The 20,584-nt window shown below is 32.9% G+C and overlaps 1 protein-coding gene across 1 annotated transcript; it reads left to right on the forward strand.

Annotated features, from left to right (window-relative positions):
* The first annotated feature begins 1,797 nt into the window (after nucleotides 1-1,797).
* LOC9313296 (RING-H2 finger protein ATL58) lies at nucleotides 1,798-3,073 on the forward strand. The gene is made up of 2 exons (XM_021024094.1): nucleotides 1,798-2,508; nucleotides 2,786-3,073. The coding sequence occupies exon 1, from the start codon at nucleotides 1,878-1,880 to the stop codon at nucleotides 2,439-2,441; it is 564 nt and encodes a 187-aa protein (XP_020879753.1). The 5' UTR covers nucleotides 1,798-1,877; the 3' UTR covers nucleotides 2,442-2,508; nucleotides 2,786-3,073.
* The last annotated feature ends 17,511 nt before the right edge of the window (nucleotides 3,074-20,584 follow it).

The following is a 20,584-nucleotide window of genomic DNA, read 5'->3' on the forward strand; positions in this document are numbered from 1 at the left end:
CCATGAGTCGGGGAATTGTCAAGTCTTGAGACCGTCCCAATCCTTGACAATTCCAACTCATTAGGCTCATTAATGGTCAGACAGTCCCTCAAACGGGACCATCTCATTTTTGGATAGTTTTGCTATCTTAACTGAACCCGCAGGAGTATCTGATTCTAAATTCTTCCTTTTAAGATTGATACCTTCCTCTAAACCTTTATCTATAATAGAGGGAATTACAGATAAAGAAAGAGAGGTACCTTTCAGATTGCTTCTAGACTTGTATGGCTTTTTCCGAACATAGGCCCTTTTTGTAAAAGGTTTAGATGTTCCAGCTTCAGAGAATGAAGGTGCAGAAGTGAAGCTTCCCTTGTTACCAAAACAATCTTTCATGATTGCAGCCGATCCATCAGTTATGAAATCAGGGGAGGAAAGAATACTCAAAGTTTGTCTAGAAAAAGGTTCTTTGGAAGAATCTGAAGTTGCCTTTTTATTCTCAGGTTCCAGAACAATTGCTTTTCCTTTAGATCGATCACTACCTTCAGTGGAGACTGGATTTAGAGTTATGGTATGATCCATCTGAACTATGTCTTCAGAACTTTTGCTTTGAATCTGAGAAGAGAATCTATTCAATTCTGAAGAACCAACAAAGAACTGTCGCAACTCTTCTAGGACCATCGGATCTATCCTAATCCGACCAGCACAGTTTGGAGAATTCAAGGAAGAAGAATCCAATATTGTCTCTGCAACATGTTGAGAAGGTTCACTTCCTTTCAAGGCTAGCTGTTGTTGATTGAACAGAGGACAATTAGGACGCTCATGAGTAAGACGTTGACAGAAGTAGCATCTTTTTTGGATTCTCTCGTAATCATAGAGAATAGTAGTAGCTTCTCCAGAAGGTAGATTGACGACTTTAGATCGGCGGAGAGGCTTCGAAACATCAAAGCTGATTCTAACCCGGACGTAATCTTTGTTCTGAGCTTTGGTTTGATCCAAATCCAATTCAATAACCTTACCTGCAAACCCAGCAAGAGTACGAATAGCATCCGGTGTGTAATGATTGACAGGTATGTTGCGAAGTTGAACCCAAATCGGAATGAACTGAAGATAATCCTCCGGAGGACTTTCCATCCATCTATCCAACGCAAAAGACCATTGATTGTATGTATGAGCTCCTTTGTTAAGAATATCCTCCAAATCATGTTCATATTTGAAGATGAATTGAAACCTTTCCGGAGATAGAGCCACACCACGAACACGATCATATATTTGCCACTTCCTTGGCATATCGAGTACCAAATTAGACACCTTCTGACAGTCCGGATTGAGAATTCTTCCTATTAAACTCATGGAATTCATCTCTTTTGAGCAAAATTCAGGCAGATCCGGAAGATTAAATGGCTCATCCTTCTCTTCTAAGGTCATCGCCATTAGAATCTTGTCAAGGGAAGAAGACATAACTAGAGAAACCCAAAGAGAGAACTGAAATTCAAAGCAGAATCGAAAAATGAAAGCTTGAGGTTGAAGAACAAACACACAGATTTTGAAGAAGAAAACCAAACGATAAGGTTTGAACTTGAAGAAGACAAAAGGGAAAGAGTTTTTTTCCAGTCAACGGTCCAATCCTAAGGAAGTCAAAGACTCTAGTAGAATAAGAGTATGCTAAGCCCAAAAGAGGGATCCTATTTTTTAGTGCCGTTGGGTTTCTATCTCTGATCACTCTCTTTTACTTTTTTAAAAGTATTATTTTCTATTAATCATATACCATTTTGGTTTTCCGTTGACACTAGTTGGAATTTTGATTTTTTGTTTTCCGGTTATTAAAATTTTAAATATTTCTCATGTCGGTGTAATAATAGTTCAATGATGTGGCCACAAAAGAGACACACTCGCAAGACATGTGTTCAAATCTTGTCCTCATGCAAGGATCATATGAGCCGAAATATTCACTCATACTCAAAAACCCAATCTTCACATTCTCGTACTATCGTCAATTCGTCATCTCCCCCAAAAAAAAATCAATGGCTGAGGAGTTTCATCTTCCTTTAAACCTCACCGAAACAGATCAAATTCCGACCGAAGAAGACTTCGAAGCAGACACTACTTTCATCGACGACGAATACCTCCGTTACCTCCACTACTTGGATTCACGGAGCAATCATGGAGTCAACACGTTTGGATCGTACGACGAAATCTTCGGTTTAGTTCTCGGTAATTCATCTTCGATTCAGCGTCTTAACGCGGCTGAGGAACTTCCGGTGGTTGAGTTTACGGCTGAGGAAATGATGGAGAGAGGTTTGGTGGTCTGTGCTATATGTAGAGAGGAGCTCGCTGCTAATGATAGACTCTCTGAGCTTCCTTGTCGGCATTATTACCATAAAAATTGTATCTCGAATTGGTTGAGTAATCGGAACACGTGTCCGCTTTGTCGTCATATCGTGGAATTACCTAAAGCCATTTGAGATTGTGCATGTATAGTTTTGTTACTATCCCGACGACCCATGTCTGGAGCCTAAGAGTTTTTTTTGGGTAAATATCATTGTCATGTCACAACAACTATTTAGATTACTGAGTTTAGAAACTAGTGTTTTTTCGAGTCCACATGGTGTGCGTTTCTCCAGGGTCGACATAGGTTTTTTCGAGTTGTCATGTCTAGCTTTTGCATAGGTTTCTTGAATTTATATGTCACTACTATTACATTACTGAATTCTTCTAGTCTTAATTCAGACTATTCATGCTTTTGCTTATGTCTTATGTTTCTTTTGCTTATGTCGCAACTAATTTTCCCAACTCAACCATTCACAAGAACTTGGATAGGGCTGGAGTTTCTCTGTACAGTTGGACGAGATTAATGGTGTTGGGCTTTGTACTCGATATTCAGCCCGGATAAGGCCCATTGACGATTTCAGAGGCAAAGTCATCAAGCCCAATGCCTACTTCAAAGATGGAATTAGAGAGGGAAACAAAATATCTTAAATTTTGGATTCCTTCATCTACTTGTTATTTTTCTCTCTCAGCTTGAGTTTGTTATCAATTCAACCTTCTTGTACGACAACTTCAATAAATAAATAAATAAAAGATAATTTCCGTTACTTTTTTTTTTTTTTTTAGTTTCCGTTATTTTCCCGTTGGATTTTAGTTTCTATGAAGAAGTTTTGGGTAAATTACAGTATATAACTATATATTTTTGTTTATGTTGAGTTATCATTTTCTCTTTAAAAGAAAAAAATTATAAATCTAAATACAAAATATATAATGCAAGTTCTAACGGCAAGAAAAATGTAACTTAAGGATACAATTGTAATTAGTAGATACCTAATCACTTGTGTAATCTCTATATATATTGTACAACCTCTCATCTAATAAACTTAAGCTTTCAATCATATATGTGGATGTCGGATTCACACACTCAAGTATTTTATTAAGTAGGAAAGATTATTCTTGAGGGACAAAAAATGAATGTATAAAAACTTGTAAATTGCTACGAAAATTGCTATAATATTTTTCTCTTGAGAGGAAGATCCCCTTACATGGCCATTGGCTTTCATATTTATACATAGAGAATTGACATTAAAATGAATAATTAAATACAATTATTCCCTCTTAAATGTGTCCGTTTTGATTCTTCGATTTTAATGCTCAACGTTTGAATTTGAGTTGACTCTGATCTTCGTGGGCCTCGCCTTTTCGGCCCAAGTATCCTTGAACCATCTTACCCATGCCTTCTTCATCGAACTCATGTCGTAATGCAATCACTTCGGATTCTCGAAGTGGTGACGACCACTTCGACCGTTCCTTCGGCTGATGGGCTTCATTCTTTACGGGCCATTATCTTGACTACGTGGCAATCTTTGGTTGGTCTTGTACTTCTGGTGCGGGATCCGACACCAACAATATATGGTATCAGAGTCTTAACGATACCTTAACCTATAAATTTTTTTCCTGGCTGCCACTCTCCTCCATTCTCTCATCAATCTCTTTGTCCTTCTCTTATTTCACTCCTTTCTCTACAACCAAGTCTAGTTCTAGCTCTCTGGCCACTGTTTTTGAGACTATCACTGTCTCCAATTCTCCCATTCTCCTAAACGTCAACAAGACCAATGTGACGAAGCTCACCGACTCTAACTTCTTGATGTGGAGTCGCCAGGTTCACACGCTGCTTGATGGGTATGATCTCGCCGGTTATGTCGACGAATTTGTCACCTTCCCACGACCTACTTGCACTTCTTGGGTATTGAAGCTACTCAAATATCGAAAGGGCTTCACATTGTGCACAAAAAATGCATTGTTTATCTCCTAGCCATGACCAACATGATGGATGCATGACTGGTTTTTACTCCGATGACCAACATGATGGATGCATGACTGATTTTTTCTCCATTGTTGATCTCCTAGCCATGACCAACACCTCTTGATAACCCGAGCGAGTACATGGCTGTTCTTGGGAGCTTTCAATATATTGCATCCACACGACCTGATATAGCGTAAGCGGTTAATCGCTTGTCCCAATTCATGCACAGCCCAACTGATCTACATTTCCAAGCCTTGAAACGCAAACTTCAGTATCTGACAGGGACTCCATGTCATGGTATTTTAATCCGGGCGGACACACCACTAGTCCTACATGCCTATTGCTGACGCTGAATGGGTTGTGGACATGGATAACTGTGTCTACAAACGCCTATGTCTTGTATCTTGGTGGTAACTCCATTTCATGGTCTTCAAAGAAACAGCGGGGCGTCTCTTGCTCATCCACCGAAGCTGAGTATCTAGCTGTCACCAACACCACATATGAGATTCTGTGTATATGTTCTCTATTCACCGAACTTACCTTGTTGATGTGAGTCAAATTAGACCTAAGACTACTCTCTCAAATAAGATATCAATTGCAGTAATTTAGGATCGAAATCCACAAAGCTCTCGTGTTCACACAATAGACTAACAGGTTTTGAATTAAGCTAAACAGAAAATATTGTAAAAATAAAGCAAGACAAGTAATTAAAATCAAAGTAAATTCAGATGAGGAAAATGTCAAGCTTAGGGATTTCTCAGGAAATAAATAAATAGTAAATCAAGCAAATTAATTAGAATTATTTATCGAACCGTTCTAGAACTTAAATCACTAATTTATAGTCAACCACCTCTCGAATGTTATTGACTAACTAAACCTAATATCAGGAAGTTCCACCTCTCGAATGCAAACTCCTAGAATTAGGGTAGCATTAATAACAGGTTTGATATGTTCACAGGTATTCCTAGACCACCTCTCGAATCTATCTAGTAATTTCTGCCCACCTAAGATAGTTCCAGTAACAGGCGCCCTCTCGGATCAAAACCTACTATCCTATGATCAAGTTCTAGTTAGCTACTCTAGATTTCTAATGAGAATTAATCCTCACAGGTAATCGATCTATAGATTAAACCTAACAAGCAAACTACTCAGACATAGAGATTGAAACAAACAACATGATTGAATAGAATTCCTTAAAAAAATAAAGAAGAGAATAGAGTTTAGAAAAATCTTCTCTGGAGAAGCTCTCTCCAATTATCTCCCAAAGGATTCAAACTCCAAAAAATACAAGAGAATAAGAGATTGAGAGATGTCTCTAAAACAAAACCCTAAAAATCTATTTATATGTTCTAAAAAACGTGCATGGACTTCTTTGAAAATACAGAAAAGTTCTAGGGCGATTCTGCAAATCTTTATAACTTCAAAAAGACGCGCAATTGAATTGCCGTCAGATTTTGGTGTTGACCGACACTAGGGGTGGTGACGATCGACACTTGCACGAAGTTTGGTCTCCGGTCTGCTCTTGTAGCATGACTTCTCGGTTTTGCTCCAGAAGGATCGATAATCTCCAAATTGGGTCCGAACGTGCATAAACCTGAAAAGGACTAGAAAAGACTCTAGAAACAACAAAAAAAAACTCTAAAACTGACACATATATCATGACTAAAAACGATAAAATTCATGATATATCACTTGTCATCACCACCAGTGATCTATTGTGACAATGTCGGGGACTACTTATCTCTCCGCCAATGCTATCTTCCACTCGTCTATGAAAGCATATTGCCATTGACTTTCACTTTGTTTGTGAAAACGTCCAAGCTAGTGCTCTCCGAGTGTCCCATGTCTCTATAAAGGATAAGCTTGCGGATGCATTGACGAAAGCACTTCCTCATCCACGCTTTACAGAGATCACATCCAAGATTGGAGTCACTCAAGTCCCTCCATCTTGAGGAAGCTGTGTAAGAGAAATTTAACTTAAAGATATAATTGTAATTAGTATATACCTAATCACTTGTAATCTCTATATATATTGTACAGCCTCTCATCTAATAAACTTAAGCCTTCAATCATATACTAACATCCACTAGTTGTCAAGTATATGGATATTGGCATCGAGTGTCGATGTATGAGGGATTCGATATAGAAGGTATTAGTGGGTTGGCGACATTTTGTGACAATGTGCTACAAGAGACAAACCTAAATCTCAGTTATGTAGATAAATACAACAACGAAATGGCTTCTTGTACATGTTACCATGGGCGGATCTAAGAGGGCAATAGGGGTGGCAGCTGCCCCCATTAAATTGTAATAATTGTTGTATTTTTATTGATTTCATTTGTGTTTTGCTAGCTAAAATGATGAAATATCTCCCCCGTCCCCCCCTTTAAATCAACGATCAAACCCATGTTGCCCTATTCAATATACTTGTTTTTCTCTTTCTTTCTTTTTATAATTTTTTTTTTCCCTAAATTTTAGCTATTTTATATGGTTGTTTTCTATTTTAGTCATATTTTTTGCAAGAATCAACTTTTTTCTTTTTTATTACCTCCCAAAAATGGAATTTTTTTTAGTATTATTAGTTAATACATTATGCTCCCGGCGAAATTATTTTCTAGATCCGCCACTACATGTTACTAAATTTTTTTTCTTGCAAACGATACAACCAGCGGCTCATTGATCCTAATCCTATAACAAATATTTGGCTAAGTGCATAAGCCACAATTATTATCCTAATTTGATGGTTTTAAATCAAGTAATAAATCCAATAACAAATACTTGGCATATAGAGATGTTGAATGTCCCGATTGATCCTAAAAAAATTCAAATTATCCAGAGTATACCATCATTATTTTTTTCTAGAAAATCACACTTAATTTATTAGATGACATTTTTTTTTGTTGAAATGTTAAATTGACTATCAACAAAAAAATATTTACAAGAGTTTTGCAAAGTAGGACTAATAGAGCAATTTAAAACAATTCAGAAAATGAAAGCTTGTAAAAACAGAGCAGCATATGAAAACCAGAGCATTGGACAGTGAGTTAAGTCGGGGATTTCTGCAAAGAAATCCAGCGAGCTTCTAGGGTGCCATACTTGCTTCCTGGTTTGTACGTGAGGCTGGAGATACGATCCGTGATGTCCTTGGCGATGAAGATAATCAAGTGTTCATAATGATGATGGCCGGAGTTGTGGATACGACCATTGCGTTCCCTCCAAACATGATATATCGTTGTCTAAAATATCATTCGGATGAGAGCTGCATCAATAACAGAGGAGGAGCGGGCAATGATGGCTCGGAGAGTGTCAGACCAGTCCGGAGTTGAATGCCTTCGAAGAAGAGGAGCACTTAAAACCGACCACATCGATAACGTATACGGACAAGCGAAGAAGAGATGGTCTCTTTCACCACATAAGGGACACGACTGTACCTGACCCCACAGCCTCATCTGTTGGCTCGTCGAGAGTCTATCCTTAATGGCAAGCCAAGTGATAAACGAATAACGAACTGCTTGGGGAAACCAAACTGACCGAGACCAATTTACTTTTTCGGAAGAGTTTCGGATGGCATTCCAAGTGCACTTTGAGGAGAAAGATGGCAGGAAGTCATCCTCCTTGTGCTTCCATAATACAATGTCGTGACCAGCAAGCGGTGATGGCAGGGAGATAGGGTTTATAAGGTCAGCAACAGCTCTGTAAATTGGTCATCTTGGCCTTCTAATGATCCATTGCTGATTTATCACAACATCAGCAACAAAAGCGTTCTTATTAATACCAAGATGTAGCGGCCCCATGTCACCCGAACCTGTCCAATTATCCCACCAAAACTTTGTATTTTCACCATTTTTGAGATCAACTCTTATAAAGGAAGCAGCAAGTGGCCTCAATTTTAGTAGTTTTTTCCATATCCAAGATCCCACACTACCTTCACGAACAATCCAGAAAGATGCATTAGGGAAATATAAGTGATGCCTTTTTTATATAATATAGGGTGTGACTGGTAGTATTATACAGAAAAAAAGATACGAGATGAAAACAAATTCTTCTATATTATATTTAAATTTCACCAGTCTAAATGACAAAAGAATTCATCTTTCATCCCAATTCTTTAAAAAGTAAGATAAAATAGTATAAAACATCCCACTACAAATATACGGTACAACAAATTTTTCTACTTTTTATTTTTTTTTTCTTCTCATTTCTTCTCATATTTGTCTTTTCTTTTCTACTTATATCACACCAATCACACCCATAGCGTGTCAACAGATGAAATAACATAATACTTCTAAATCCCCCTTACAAAAGTTTAGACAATTTTTTTTAACTACATGTCGTATAAAAAAAATGAAAAGCCTCATGATGCACCGCAATACAAGATTCAAGGACAAATATTTTTTTGGCCGGCGAGACATAATACAGCGTAGAATTAGGATAATTCCCATTTATTTATATTATTTATTTTAGTTTTTATTTTTAGTGTTTCTAGAATATTCTAGAGTTTTCTTATGTTTTATTATAAATAAGCCGTTAAGGCCTCCTTTTGTATTCAGTTGATTTAATAAATAAAATTAAAGAGCTTTTAGCTTTTCAGAGAAGAGTATTCTCTAATCTTTGTTTTCGGTAGATCTCAAGAGATCTCAACGATTATAAGAAGACGTAGGATTCGGTATTCGCGGAGAATCAACGAATTCCTCACGTTATCTCGTTTCTGGTATTCTGAGGAATCAACAGATCCGAGAAACCCTAGTTTCTGGGTATTCTCAGAATCAACGGATCTAGTTCTATCCGTAAAAGCTTCTGCTTCATCACCTTCTCATTTACGATCTTAAATAAATAAAGTATGAGATCATGGGTTAGATTTAGTTATGACTTTTGCATGAGATCAAAGTTTGTTTAATTCTGACCCTAAAATAATATCAAAAGGTATAAAAAAAAATCAACTAAAACAAAAATTCTCTGACCGCAAAACCCTCATGTCTACTCTGGAACTAAAAACCTTGTGAGATTGCTGCTAAAACATTATTATTTTTCAATTTCATAGAGTTACAAAAATAATAATAATATCAATTGTCTTAGCTTTCTTTAGTTTTGGTGTAGGGTTGTAGATGTGCCTCCCTAGCCACCTACCCTATACAATTTGGCCTTATTCGCCCAAAATCATACTTTTAATGATTCTGTCTCCTTCACAAGTTCACATGTTGTATTTAATACAATTCATTATTATTAAGTTTTTTTAATTATTAATTTTAGATTTTAATGTATGAGGCTCTAGTATCTATTTGCTACAAACAATTTTTTTACTTAAATTGTTTCATTTTAAAATTTTATTTATAAGCATACTATATATATTAATATTTTCTAAGAGTTTCAGTTGAATTTTGGGGTAATTTTCTATTCTTGTTATTAAAATTATTTAGTGGAATATATACAGAGAAAGAACATGCGATAAAATGAAAAAGATGTATTGACTAAGGGAAATAAATGGTAGAAAATGACAAGAAGAGTGTGTCTATTCTTGAGGGTACAAGATCTAAGAGCATATATTATCTTTAATTATAAGATTGTTTTATATCAAATAGACTCAAGATTACGATGTTACTTTCACATACATTTCAATCCAATCCAAGCTTTTTGTGTTTTGGATCTTTAGAACTTCAAATCTTTGGACTAGAAAATACGTTAGTTTCCTCTCTTGTAGCTATTGGTTTCTATCAATCATGATATGTTTATCAGCTTTTATTGGTAATTAACACCACGTTAATAAATAAATAAATAAAAAAAAAACATGTATGTTGCTGGACATATGATATTTTTACGGTTTTTATCTATAAACTCAAATGGACCCTTTATGCTTCGATGATATTACTTTAGGGGTATGAACATAGTTTATATTTATAACGTTGACACAAGATTGAAAACTTTAACATGGCACATATGATCATTAAGTTCATCGTAGCGATTGCTTCAAGTGAAAATTTAACTTTTGTTTAAACATTGTTAGATAACTATTACCAAATAAGTGACGACAGAGAGGAGGAACAATTTGTGTAGCAAAGTTGGACGTTAAGTAAACTTTCTGATTGAGACTTACTAGTGCCCACTAATTAATTGACAGTGTTTTGAGAATAAACATGCGGATATATCGCTAGAGGTTAGAGTGACAAATCATAGTTTAGGTAAATATGTTTTAATACAAATTCGAAGACGGATTACAGATTTGGTTTTGGCACAAAGGGCAAACTTTCTTTCGAACGGGTTTTTAGAATTTTTTTCCAAATAATTATCGATTTATGATTGCATATATTGTACCAAGGTTTTTTTTGGTGAAATAAATTTTACATTAATTAATAAAAAATGTTTTAACAGATTTTAGTATTTTATCTAACTGTTTTGGAACGTTATATTTTGTAAGATGATTAAGCCACCATTGAGGTATTCAAGAAATATGAAATGTGTTTGTGTATATATACTTGTAATTGTCATGTGGTTCAGCAACTCATTTTCTATAAAAAGATGATTTCGTAAGGGTAATAACATTGCACGTTAAAGACGAACTTCCAATATCATGCTTACCATATTTTAAAACATCTCAAAAATATATAGATTAAGGATGTGTTGCTAGTAGTATCCTTTGTGTATATATACTTGGTTTATTGTTTTCTTGATTTGTTAAGAGCCTTCTCCATAAATAAACGTTTTCTTTTCTGAAAATACAAACCAAGACTCACTTCGAAGTTATGGAGAAGGCCCAAAAGTCTAGTTCAACTCACTATTTTAATTTTATTATGTTTTCAAGACAATTAATTTAATTTTCGTTACAAGTTTGTTTCCTCTATATATTCATATAATTTCGTTCGAAAACACATCTAACATTTTAACTAAATACTCTTTCTTTTCAGGAATGATTCTCTTTGAGTTTTTTGCGATTTTTTTTATTCTTCGGTGTGGAGTATATGTGCTGATCAGAAATTAATGTGCGTAATATCCATATGTGTTTACCTAGATTTACAAACGGTTCATACATCCCTGTTTGACGCCTTCACGCCATGATTTATAAGTGCGTTGTGAATATTGATTCATGGCGGATGCACACACATTGTTAAGACCCAGGGGAAAACTTATTTCTACATATGAATAAATGATTCACTCACAAAAGAGTTGTTTTTTATATAGTAATAAAATTGTATCAATAAAATATGTTCTTAAAGTTTTAAAATATCAAATCTCCAAAACAAGTATCTTTAATAAAAGGAACGTTTATTATCTCCATGCACAAGTGACAATAAATATAGTATTCAGGTGTAATATAACAAATTAGGTGAACCAAGCTCAATAGAAAAAAATATGATATAACCAATAGTAATCCAACACCAGTAAGGTATGCCAAACGTAAAGACAAGTGGTCTCAATACATGTGTCGAAATGTGATTAAACTTTCGATATTTACTTATGAATTGGTTGATTTAGTTCGGACCCATTGTAATCACTTGATTCCATAATTAGGCAAGAAAAATTGAGTTCATTACTTCTCAATCTTTTCCAAAGTGAGAATCTCAACTAGTTTTCAACACCACCTTAATGTTGAGTTCAAATTTGTATGCTTAATTACTTATGTGTGTTCCTATATGTCCAGACACAGTTCTATTTCTCTGTTTCACAAAGAGTATCATTCTACATTTTCAATGTGATTTTTACACAAAATTTCCTGATTTACCCTTAATCTAAAGCTACTTCTCATTGAATTTAAATCACTAATCACTTATTAAATAGGGGTATACATGTATAATTTAAGGTTTTCTTAATTTGTGTGAAATTTGTCAAAACGACACTCTTTGTAAAACGGAGGGAGTATAAATTAAATATAATATAAGATGGTACCTACAATAAGGATTCAATCAAATTTAGTTTTTATATAAATAATAAAGATCCTTTATCACTTATGATTATTAGTTATTATATATTTATTTGCCTAGGGACAAGTAAAAAACTTTTGAATGCTTTTATATTTGTCAAACAAACTTTTGAAGTGCACAAATAATTATTAATTATTATTTTTATTTCTTAGTTTCATATATTTATATTTTGGGGTTTTATGTTTTTGCTTTCAAATTTTCCAATGATTTTATTCATTATCATTTATATGTTTTTCATGTCTAAATCTGTTTTTATACTCTTTAAAAAAAAACTTTTCTATATTTACTCCAATATATAAAATTTGATGTTTTATGTATTACACACACATTAAAAAGATATACTTAATATGTCCTAGATTTATCATTATTTATTATAAATTTCAAAATTTTTTTACTACATAATATAGACTAATTAAAACAATGGAAAAGTTCATAGTTAATAATAATAATTGTGAATTTTTTTTTTCAAAGTCTAACTTTTTAATATATAGAGTATATCTTATCAACTACATATTTTAGGTTCAGTGCTACTAATCATTTCTTATTTTTACCCATAATATTAACAATAATTTCTTTAAAATTTAGAAAAATCTGAAAGATTATTATTATGTTTCGTATTAAAGATTCCTTTGGCTGGTTTCTTAGTGCTACATTTGTTATTGGAAGACAAGTTAAATCAAAGTACTCTTTCCGTGCAAAAACCAGAGCCGTCATTTTAGGGGTGTGTTCTTTGTCGTCACGTTAATGTTCCCAAACTATCCTTACCTTTTGACTATGAAGTTATGGTGTTTTTGAAAAATTGGTTTAACATTCAAGGGCAGTATTGTAGTATTTCATGTAAATATTTAAAAGACGAGGATAATGTTTACGATTCAATTAATCATTGATTTCGATTTCGATTTCGGATGCTACCCAACTCAATAAAAGATACCATGTAATCACATGTTTCAAAAGAGATCGGTAATCGAAGTTTCTATCTAAACATTTAGTACTATTTTAGCTCGAAATGTGTCATTGTTTCAGCAATTACAAAAACGCTAAGACTATTTTCACTGGTTATTTTTAATAGGGGTTTAAAAATATTTTATAATTAATTTTATTATTATAATTATGAATGCTTTTAGAGTGTGCAAAAATGTCAAGTGTCTACTTAGAGACAGTTTTGAACACTCTAAAAATACTCATAATTAAATAACATTAAAATTTATTATGAAATAATCTTTAGACATACAATTTGGCGGGAGAGAAATGGTAGGCGACATGGAAAACCGGCGACTCACCCCTCTAATCTAATCCAGTTTATTGACAAGCAAGTCCGTAGACTTTCGACTGACTCGAACCATGGGAGATACTCGATTCGACAAATGATTGTCGATATGGTTTGCAACACGATAGAATAATCTTTCTACTTTATTCTTTTAATCTTTCAAAATAGTTATAGAAATTCTTTAAACTAGCTGCAATTTTTTGTACAAAACGTTTTCTTTTTGAATAAATTTTACATTCTATTCTTAGACATCCACCAAAAAATGACTAATAGAGATGATCTTAATTATCTAAAGCAGTATCTTGCAAATTTGCATTTACTTGATCTATATATTTTAACTTGGAAATCTATGATTTATCAACTCTACCATGTAAAGGACTACTCAGATTATGAATCCTTGTGTTTCGGATTTTTTTCTCCTCTCTCAAACTTTACTGAAATTTATGTTCGTGGTTCGATTTGAACTGTCTGTTCAAAGCTGATAGATGTACAATTGGTGGAAGTATAAAACTATGTGATGTCATATTAGGGATCTCACCAGGTGGTCACGAGCTTGAAGATGGTCCTTGTGACAGGAACTTTGACTTAGAAGTATGCGTAAATCTAGGGTGGACATCCATTTGACTTTAAGGTGATTTTACTCATTCCATTGACTCCAAGAGAGGCTAACGTTTATGTTCTAGATTTTGGTGTTATCACTAAACACGAAATACTTTTAATTGGGTATTCAAGGTCTAACTTGTTATATGATCTCAAATTAGATGATATGCTCGTTAGTTTGAATGGGTGTATAGCCTAACATTTTATTAACTTTATCCTTTTTTTGGATGCAGAATCTGATATGTAACTGATAAGAAATATGAGTCAAACCATTTTTTTTAGTAAAACGAATAAAAAAAATTAAATTTAGAACAACTTAAGAATTAGAAGAAAAGAAGATGCGTATTTTATTGTTAACGATAAAAAATTTGATATTAACCTTGGATTTAAAGTTGTAATTTTTGGAATTAACCTATGATTTTGTTCATATTGCGACTCGAGTACAAAGATAAGCTAGTGTTTCTTTGACGAAATTTGATATTTTTCTGATACCAAATTAAGGGAGAAAAAGATACTATAAATGTATTTAAACTAAAACAAGAAATGAAGTATGGTCAGAACAAGTCTATCTGGGTGTTAGATTTCTCTCACCACTTCCGTGGCTCCTCCCCAGAGCAATATAAAGAGGATCACAAGGCTTTTTCATCCGGGTTTAATTAGCAGTAAAGAGAGTCTTGTAATTTGGTCTGTTTGTATGGGTTTTTAGTCTCAGATCTATTAATTTTTATATTTGAGTTAGGATTTGTATGTTTATTTTGAGTAAATGGATTATGAGTCCGGATGGCATTCAATCGGATGTTATGTAATTGTTTATTTGAGTTTTTTCCTTTTTGTTTTATCTTAGTTTTGTCTTTGTCTCTCAGAATCTTCATGTACTCGTCGGCTCTATCTCGGGAAGGATTATTTCCCTTGGTGACTCTTGTATTCCAACCTTGAATTCTATGAATGAAATCTATAATTCCAGTGAAAAAAAAGAAAAGAAAGAAATAGGGTCAGAACTTGTTTTATTCACATGCATTTGTATAAATCTAACAAAAGTTCATTAAGACAAAAATCCCCAATACTAGGTGTTCAACTGTTCATGGTTCCCTACACACTTGTCCATTTATGTGTAAACACTCTTATATATAATTACTAGTCATATCATCTTCATACATTTAATTTATAATATTTTTTTTAATGAAATATGAGTCTTGCCTTGTCTCATGATATCTTTGACCACTTAGTCCACTCAAAACATAGAGAGAAAGCGAGAGGAATTTAACTGAAATATTATTAATATTATTACAAAAAAATTTAAAACATTCTAGATAGCAAGACATTGAAATTTTCTAATTGTTCTTAATTATTCATATATAGCGATATTTTTTTTTGTTGACATATTCGATCGACTGATCTGGTTAGTTTTGGTAGAAACGCACCGAAGTACTTTATAGTAGATTTTCTCTGAAGGGTCACTACAATGTTTTTAGAGCCGTACTTACATCTGAAAACGTCCAAAGTGATTTATAGAAAGAAAAAAAAACTAATTTAAATTACAAATATACATAAGTGTTCGGAAGAATTATAATTTTATAAGATGAAATTTTCTTAAACAAAATTATTATTTAATTTTTGTTAATTATGGGAATACATTATTTTTATTTTTTCCATGATTCTCACTACCACTAAATCACGACCATGTGAGCATATACAATGATTTCATTTTGTTATTATCGTTTATACGATGCGTATAATGCGTTTAGAAAGTTAATGTATATAAACATTTTGTCTTTATCCTCCATGGTAGAAAGTACAACACGTAATTTAATTAGGAATGAAATGATTAAGTAATCTTGTTTTACAGCCACAGCTATATATTATCGTCAGTCTTAATCTATCTTTTATGGGAAAATTGGAAATAAATGATATCTACTTAAAATTTTGTCCATATATCCATTCTTCTTGTAGATTGGTCAAATAGGGCTTTTGAAAATAAAAAAACCCAATTTTACCCTCATCTTCTCTCAAAATTAATAAATATTATTTTAAAAATAAAACTTTGTAATCTATTTACAAAAATTAAATAGAAATCTAAACCACGTAGACCTAATTAACTGTTTTTTTTTCCTTGTCGTAGATGAACATGTCGAGGTAAAACAAAAAGGACCCTACTCTCTCTCAAACGAGCCCACCGCCGTGTCTCCACCGACTGCGTGTTTTCCGGCATCGTTGGTCCTCCGGTGTTCATCTGGGCGACGATTGAAGACTGAATCAATAGGTACGTTGCTCTACTCTTTTTTGTGATTGAAATTATGTCTTTTTCTCATCTCAAGTCACAATTTTTGTTACTCGTTTAGAGATTTGCGTTCATATAAACACAAATTAGATTTGAGACTTGTAAATCGATGTGAATCTTTTTGTTCTCTCGATTTAGTTGCAAGTCACAATTTCAATTTGCATGTAGAGTTGTTAATATCTTTGAATTCGTGAAATTCGATTAGAGGTTTCAATTCGGTGAGTTTTAAAATTCCAAATTTAAATTGAATGTAGATTGAATAAGTCTTTCGCTCTTTGATTCCAAATTACAATCGAAGTGATCTTTTTGTTCTCTTTTTGATCTGTTAAGTCCACTATTTGTGTGTGTGTGTGTGTGTCGTGAGTAGCTCAAGTACGTGTCTTGTTTTTTTTTTTTAGTTATAGGGTTTGTCTTCTGTAAATCTTTTTAGCTAAAGCCATCCACATATCGCCATTGGAAATATTTCAATTGCATGTAGATTGATTAAGTCTTCTATCTCTTTGATTCATGTTAATGTATATGTGTTTGTGTTGGAATTCATTGATTTAAACAGAGTTTATGAAGATTGTTTCAGAGAATTGTTGTTTCGGGCTTCACATGTTGCTTTATTTTTGGTTCTGTTCTTTGAAATTTGTGTTACTCGTTTAGAGATTTCAATTTTTGTTTGTTGTAAAACTCCAAATTTTAATTGCTAATTAATTTATTAAGTCCTCTAGCTCTTTGAATCACCTTTGTGTATAATCGTGTAGATGTCTCCATTTAGTGAGATATACATGTCTCAATTTTAATTGCATGTAGTTTTATAAGTTCTTTCGATTCGGGTTAGTGTATGTATTTGTATGTGTTATATATTTATAAGAGAAATAAGTTCTGAAACTTAACAAATCAGTTCTGGATATTTCTCTTAGTTTAGTTTAGGAGAGCACTTTCAGTTTAACTTGAAAATATCTGCATAGCAAACTAATTAGTCACTTTCATGACTGATTACGTATTCAATTCTATAAATACTAACTTGTTTTTAAAAATAATTGTATTGCAGGAAATAGATGCAGTACTGTACTTACATCCGGAGTCCACATCTTTACGCCGACTGAATTCAGCTCGTGCTAATTAATTAATTAATTAAGCATTTTTTGAAAGTAAGTTTATTGAGTTCGTCTCTAATATCTCCTTTTAGCTCGAGCAAGATGATTTTTTGTTCTCCACTCCTTCTGCTTAATGATATGTCCAATCGTTTTTGCCGAAGGTGTTCGACAGAATTTGCTTTTCTTGGAAGGAGCACATGTATGGTTACCCACATACTTGTTGATTTTTACATACGAAGACCGCTCTAAACACTCAGCTCGAATTCTCCACTTGCAGCCAACATCTATGCATCGTATACACCACAATTTTGTATCAGACTTTGTAATCCTGTAGTCGCAATTATATTTCATCGCATACAATTCCATGGTTGACTGTAACAATTCTTTGCTTCTAAAATACTGACCCTGGCTCACACAAGAATACTGTGACGATGATCCGAGTCCGTGACCAACAATAGCATTTTTTGGAGTTTTGAAACTATCGTCATTCTTTCTAGTTTCTTTCACAACCCATGATGACGAAATATCGTCGACATTAACATCATCATCTCCATTAGTTGCAGCGTCGGGTTCTTTATTCAGATCAAATTTTTCTTTACTCCCTGTATCTTTATCTCCACCATTGAACGTCACACATAACTTGATCGTATTTTTCCTTTTACAGTACGAAAGGAAATTACTAACCTGTATGTTATTCATCATTACAACAGGAGGACAATCCAAGCTAAGATCCGTGGGTAAGTAACTTAGCTCCACATCAATTGTACTCTGTTCTATTCCGTAGTCTTCTGCAACAATCGCCTGTAACTCTTCAAAAGTTGTAGTCATTTCCAAACTCAACAATCTCCCACAATTTTTTTCATCAATAATAAATCTTCACTCCTTCTTGTTATACAATCTCCACACACCACTCTCTCTGTAGATGTGCATCGAGAAATCGTTGATCAAAAAAGGAAAAATTTGAAGAAAAAGTGTTCTTAGCTTTTTAGAAACGAAAGTGGTGGACTAAGACGTGTAGGATTAAGACGTGTAGATTTTTAGGGTTTAGAAAACGTTTTAGGTTTTAATCTTACTCTAAAAACCGTAGACAACAACTTTTACATCTTGTAGATCGTAATCTAAACAATAAATATTCATTTAATTCATAATCTAAAAAAAATATTTTGTTTCATTTTCTGAAGATTTACTTTCTATATTTAGAGCATTCTAAAAATTACAGAAATCGAAATCTGCAATACCGTAGAATTTACATTCTAAACTCAGATTACAATTTCTAACGATGGCAGAAGATGTAAAAATTATTAGAACGTCTATTCTAAAATATTTAGAACATAGAGAAAAACGTAGAATGCATGTTCTAAATATTTTAGATTTATGATTTTCGGATTTCTAAAATTCTCAGAACAGAAATCTAATCTGAAATATGTAGAACATGTACAAAAATGTAGAATACACATTCTGAGTTTCGCAGAACTCTAGAAAACGTGTTCTACCAAAATTAGATGAAACTTTATCTATCAAAAAATCAACTTTTTTTAAACCAAATCTAAAAAATTTCACTTCAAATCACCTATACTCTTGTATATCTACCTGTTTTTATGATTACTTTTTTTAAAAAACATTTAAATTAGGGTGTAGGGGCTAATCGTCCAAACTGACAATCTCACAACAAATGTATATATGGACAAATTTTTAAGTAGATATCCTTTATTTCTAATTTTCCCATCTTTTATTAGGCAATAGTCTTAAATCTAGCTTTTAAGTTTTTACATATGCATGTAGATTAATTAATGGGTTAGCTATACAACTCTAAAATATTTAAAGAACACATTTATCTAAGGAATTTTTGTTCTTTTTAAGATCCAAAAATTTATAATAATGATTGAATAATATGCGGGTTTTTTTTTTTTCTATCATGTTTTCACATTTTAAAAACGTGATTTCACTGATCACATACCATTTTTAAAATATAAATATAAGAAATCATCTTTCTTTCTTTTTAAAAATCATCTTCTTCCTTTTTCAATTTTTGTTTTTAAAATTATCATCTAGATACTAATTTAGACGATTTAAGGCTCTACATATATTTAGCAGACATTGAAAAAGTCAGCTAGACTCACTACAGTTTAGCAGGATATGGAGATATTTGGAAGATAAAATACGTGTATGTTGGTATTTGGCAAAGTTTGCATATATCTTTTTTGAGTTTTCGGAGATTTGGTTGAGTTTGCGGACATTTCATAGAGTTTGAGGCTATAGGCCGAGTATGTTGGTATTTGGCAAAGTCTTCTAATATTTTGGTAAAGTCTCTTGATATTATTTTGCATAATCTTTCCATATTGTGGCTGACTCTGCAAATCATTGATATATTCTACATATATATGGTACTTAACGAAAGTCTGCTAAACTCGCTAGCAGAGTCACTAGCAACCTTTGGGACTTTCATTTTTGCTAAATTAAATATAGATCACTCGCGGTTACTCAGCTAACCTGACTAGTAACAGTTATACCCTGAGAGAATCATGTCTACTTCGTAAGATATATTTCTCTTAATTTATTCGGATTCTTAATGGATAAAGATTTTTGAATTTTTTCAGATTTTGTTGTCCGTGAAATTCAATATTGTATTTATTGTATATAGTTACTCGATTTTTATTTTATCATTAACAAAGCTAATACACCAATAAATTTGTAATGTTCCCCTTATACAATTTTGTTTTTTTGTCAATTAACAACTTTAAAGTAGCTAACTTAAGTAAACCAATTTGTTGAAACATTATTTAAATACATAATATAATGCAAATGTACACATATATTCCGTACAAGCATATCCGCTCTAGTATTATCTATGTCCTAAAAACTGGCCACTCATAATAATATATATATATATATATATATATATATATATATATATATATATATATATATATATCAGTTTTGAGCAGTCTGTGATTAAAATAATGGCACATATCTACTTTGAAATTAGGCATTTTATCCATGCGAGTGTTTTTTACTTTTGTAGACGATGAAAATACGTCAAAGATTACATGTTTAGATTACATGACTTCATAGTTAGCCCTTGATCGTTCAATAGAAAATAATACCATCCTACTCCTGAACAATATTACCCAAATTCAATTTTATAATAATCAAAATTAATGTAACTAAAAT

The sequence above is a fragment of the Arabidopsis lyrata genome (genome assembly GCF_000004255.2).
Source record: "Arabidopsis lyrata subsp. lyrata unplaced genomic scaffold ARALYscaffold_5, whole genome shotgun sequence".
Lineage (NCBI taxonomy): Eukaryota > Viridiplantae > Streptophyta > Magnoliopsida > Brassicales > Brassicaceae > Arabidopsis > Arabidopsis lyrata.

Coding starts and splice junctions, on each gene's coding strand:
- LOC9313296 (XM_021024094.1), top strand. CDS start 1,878: ATGTGTTCAAATCTTGTCCTCATGCAAGGATCATATGAGCCGAAATAT.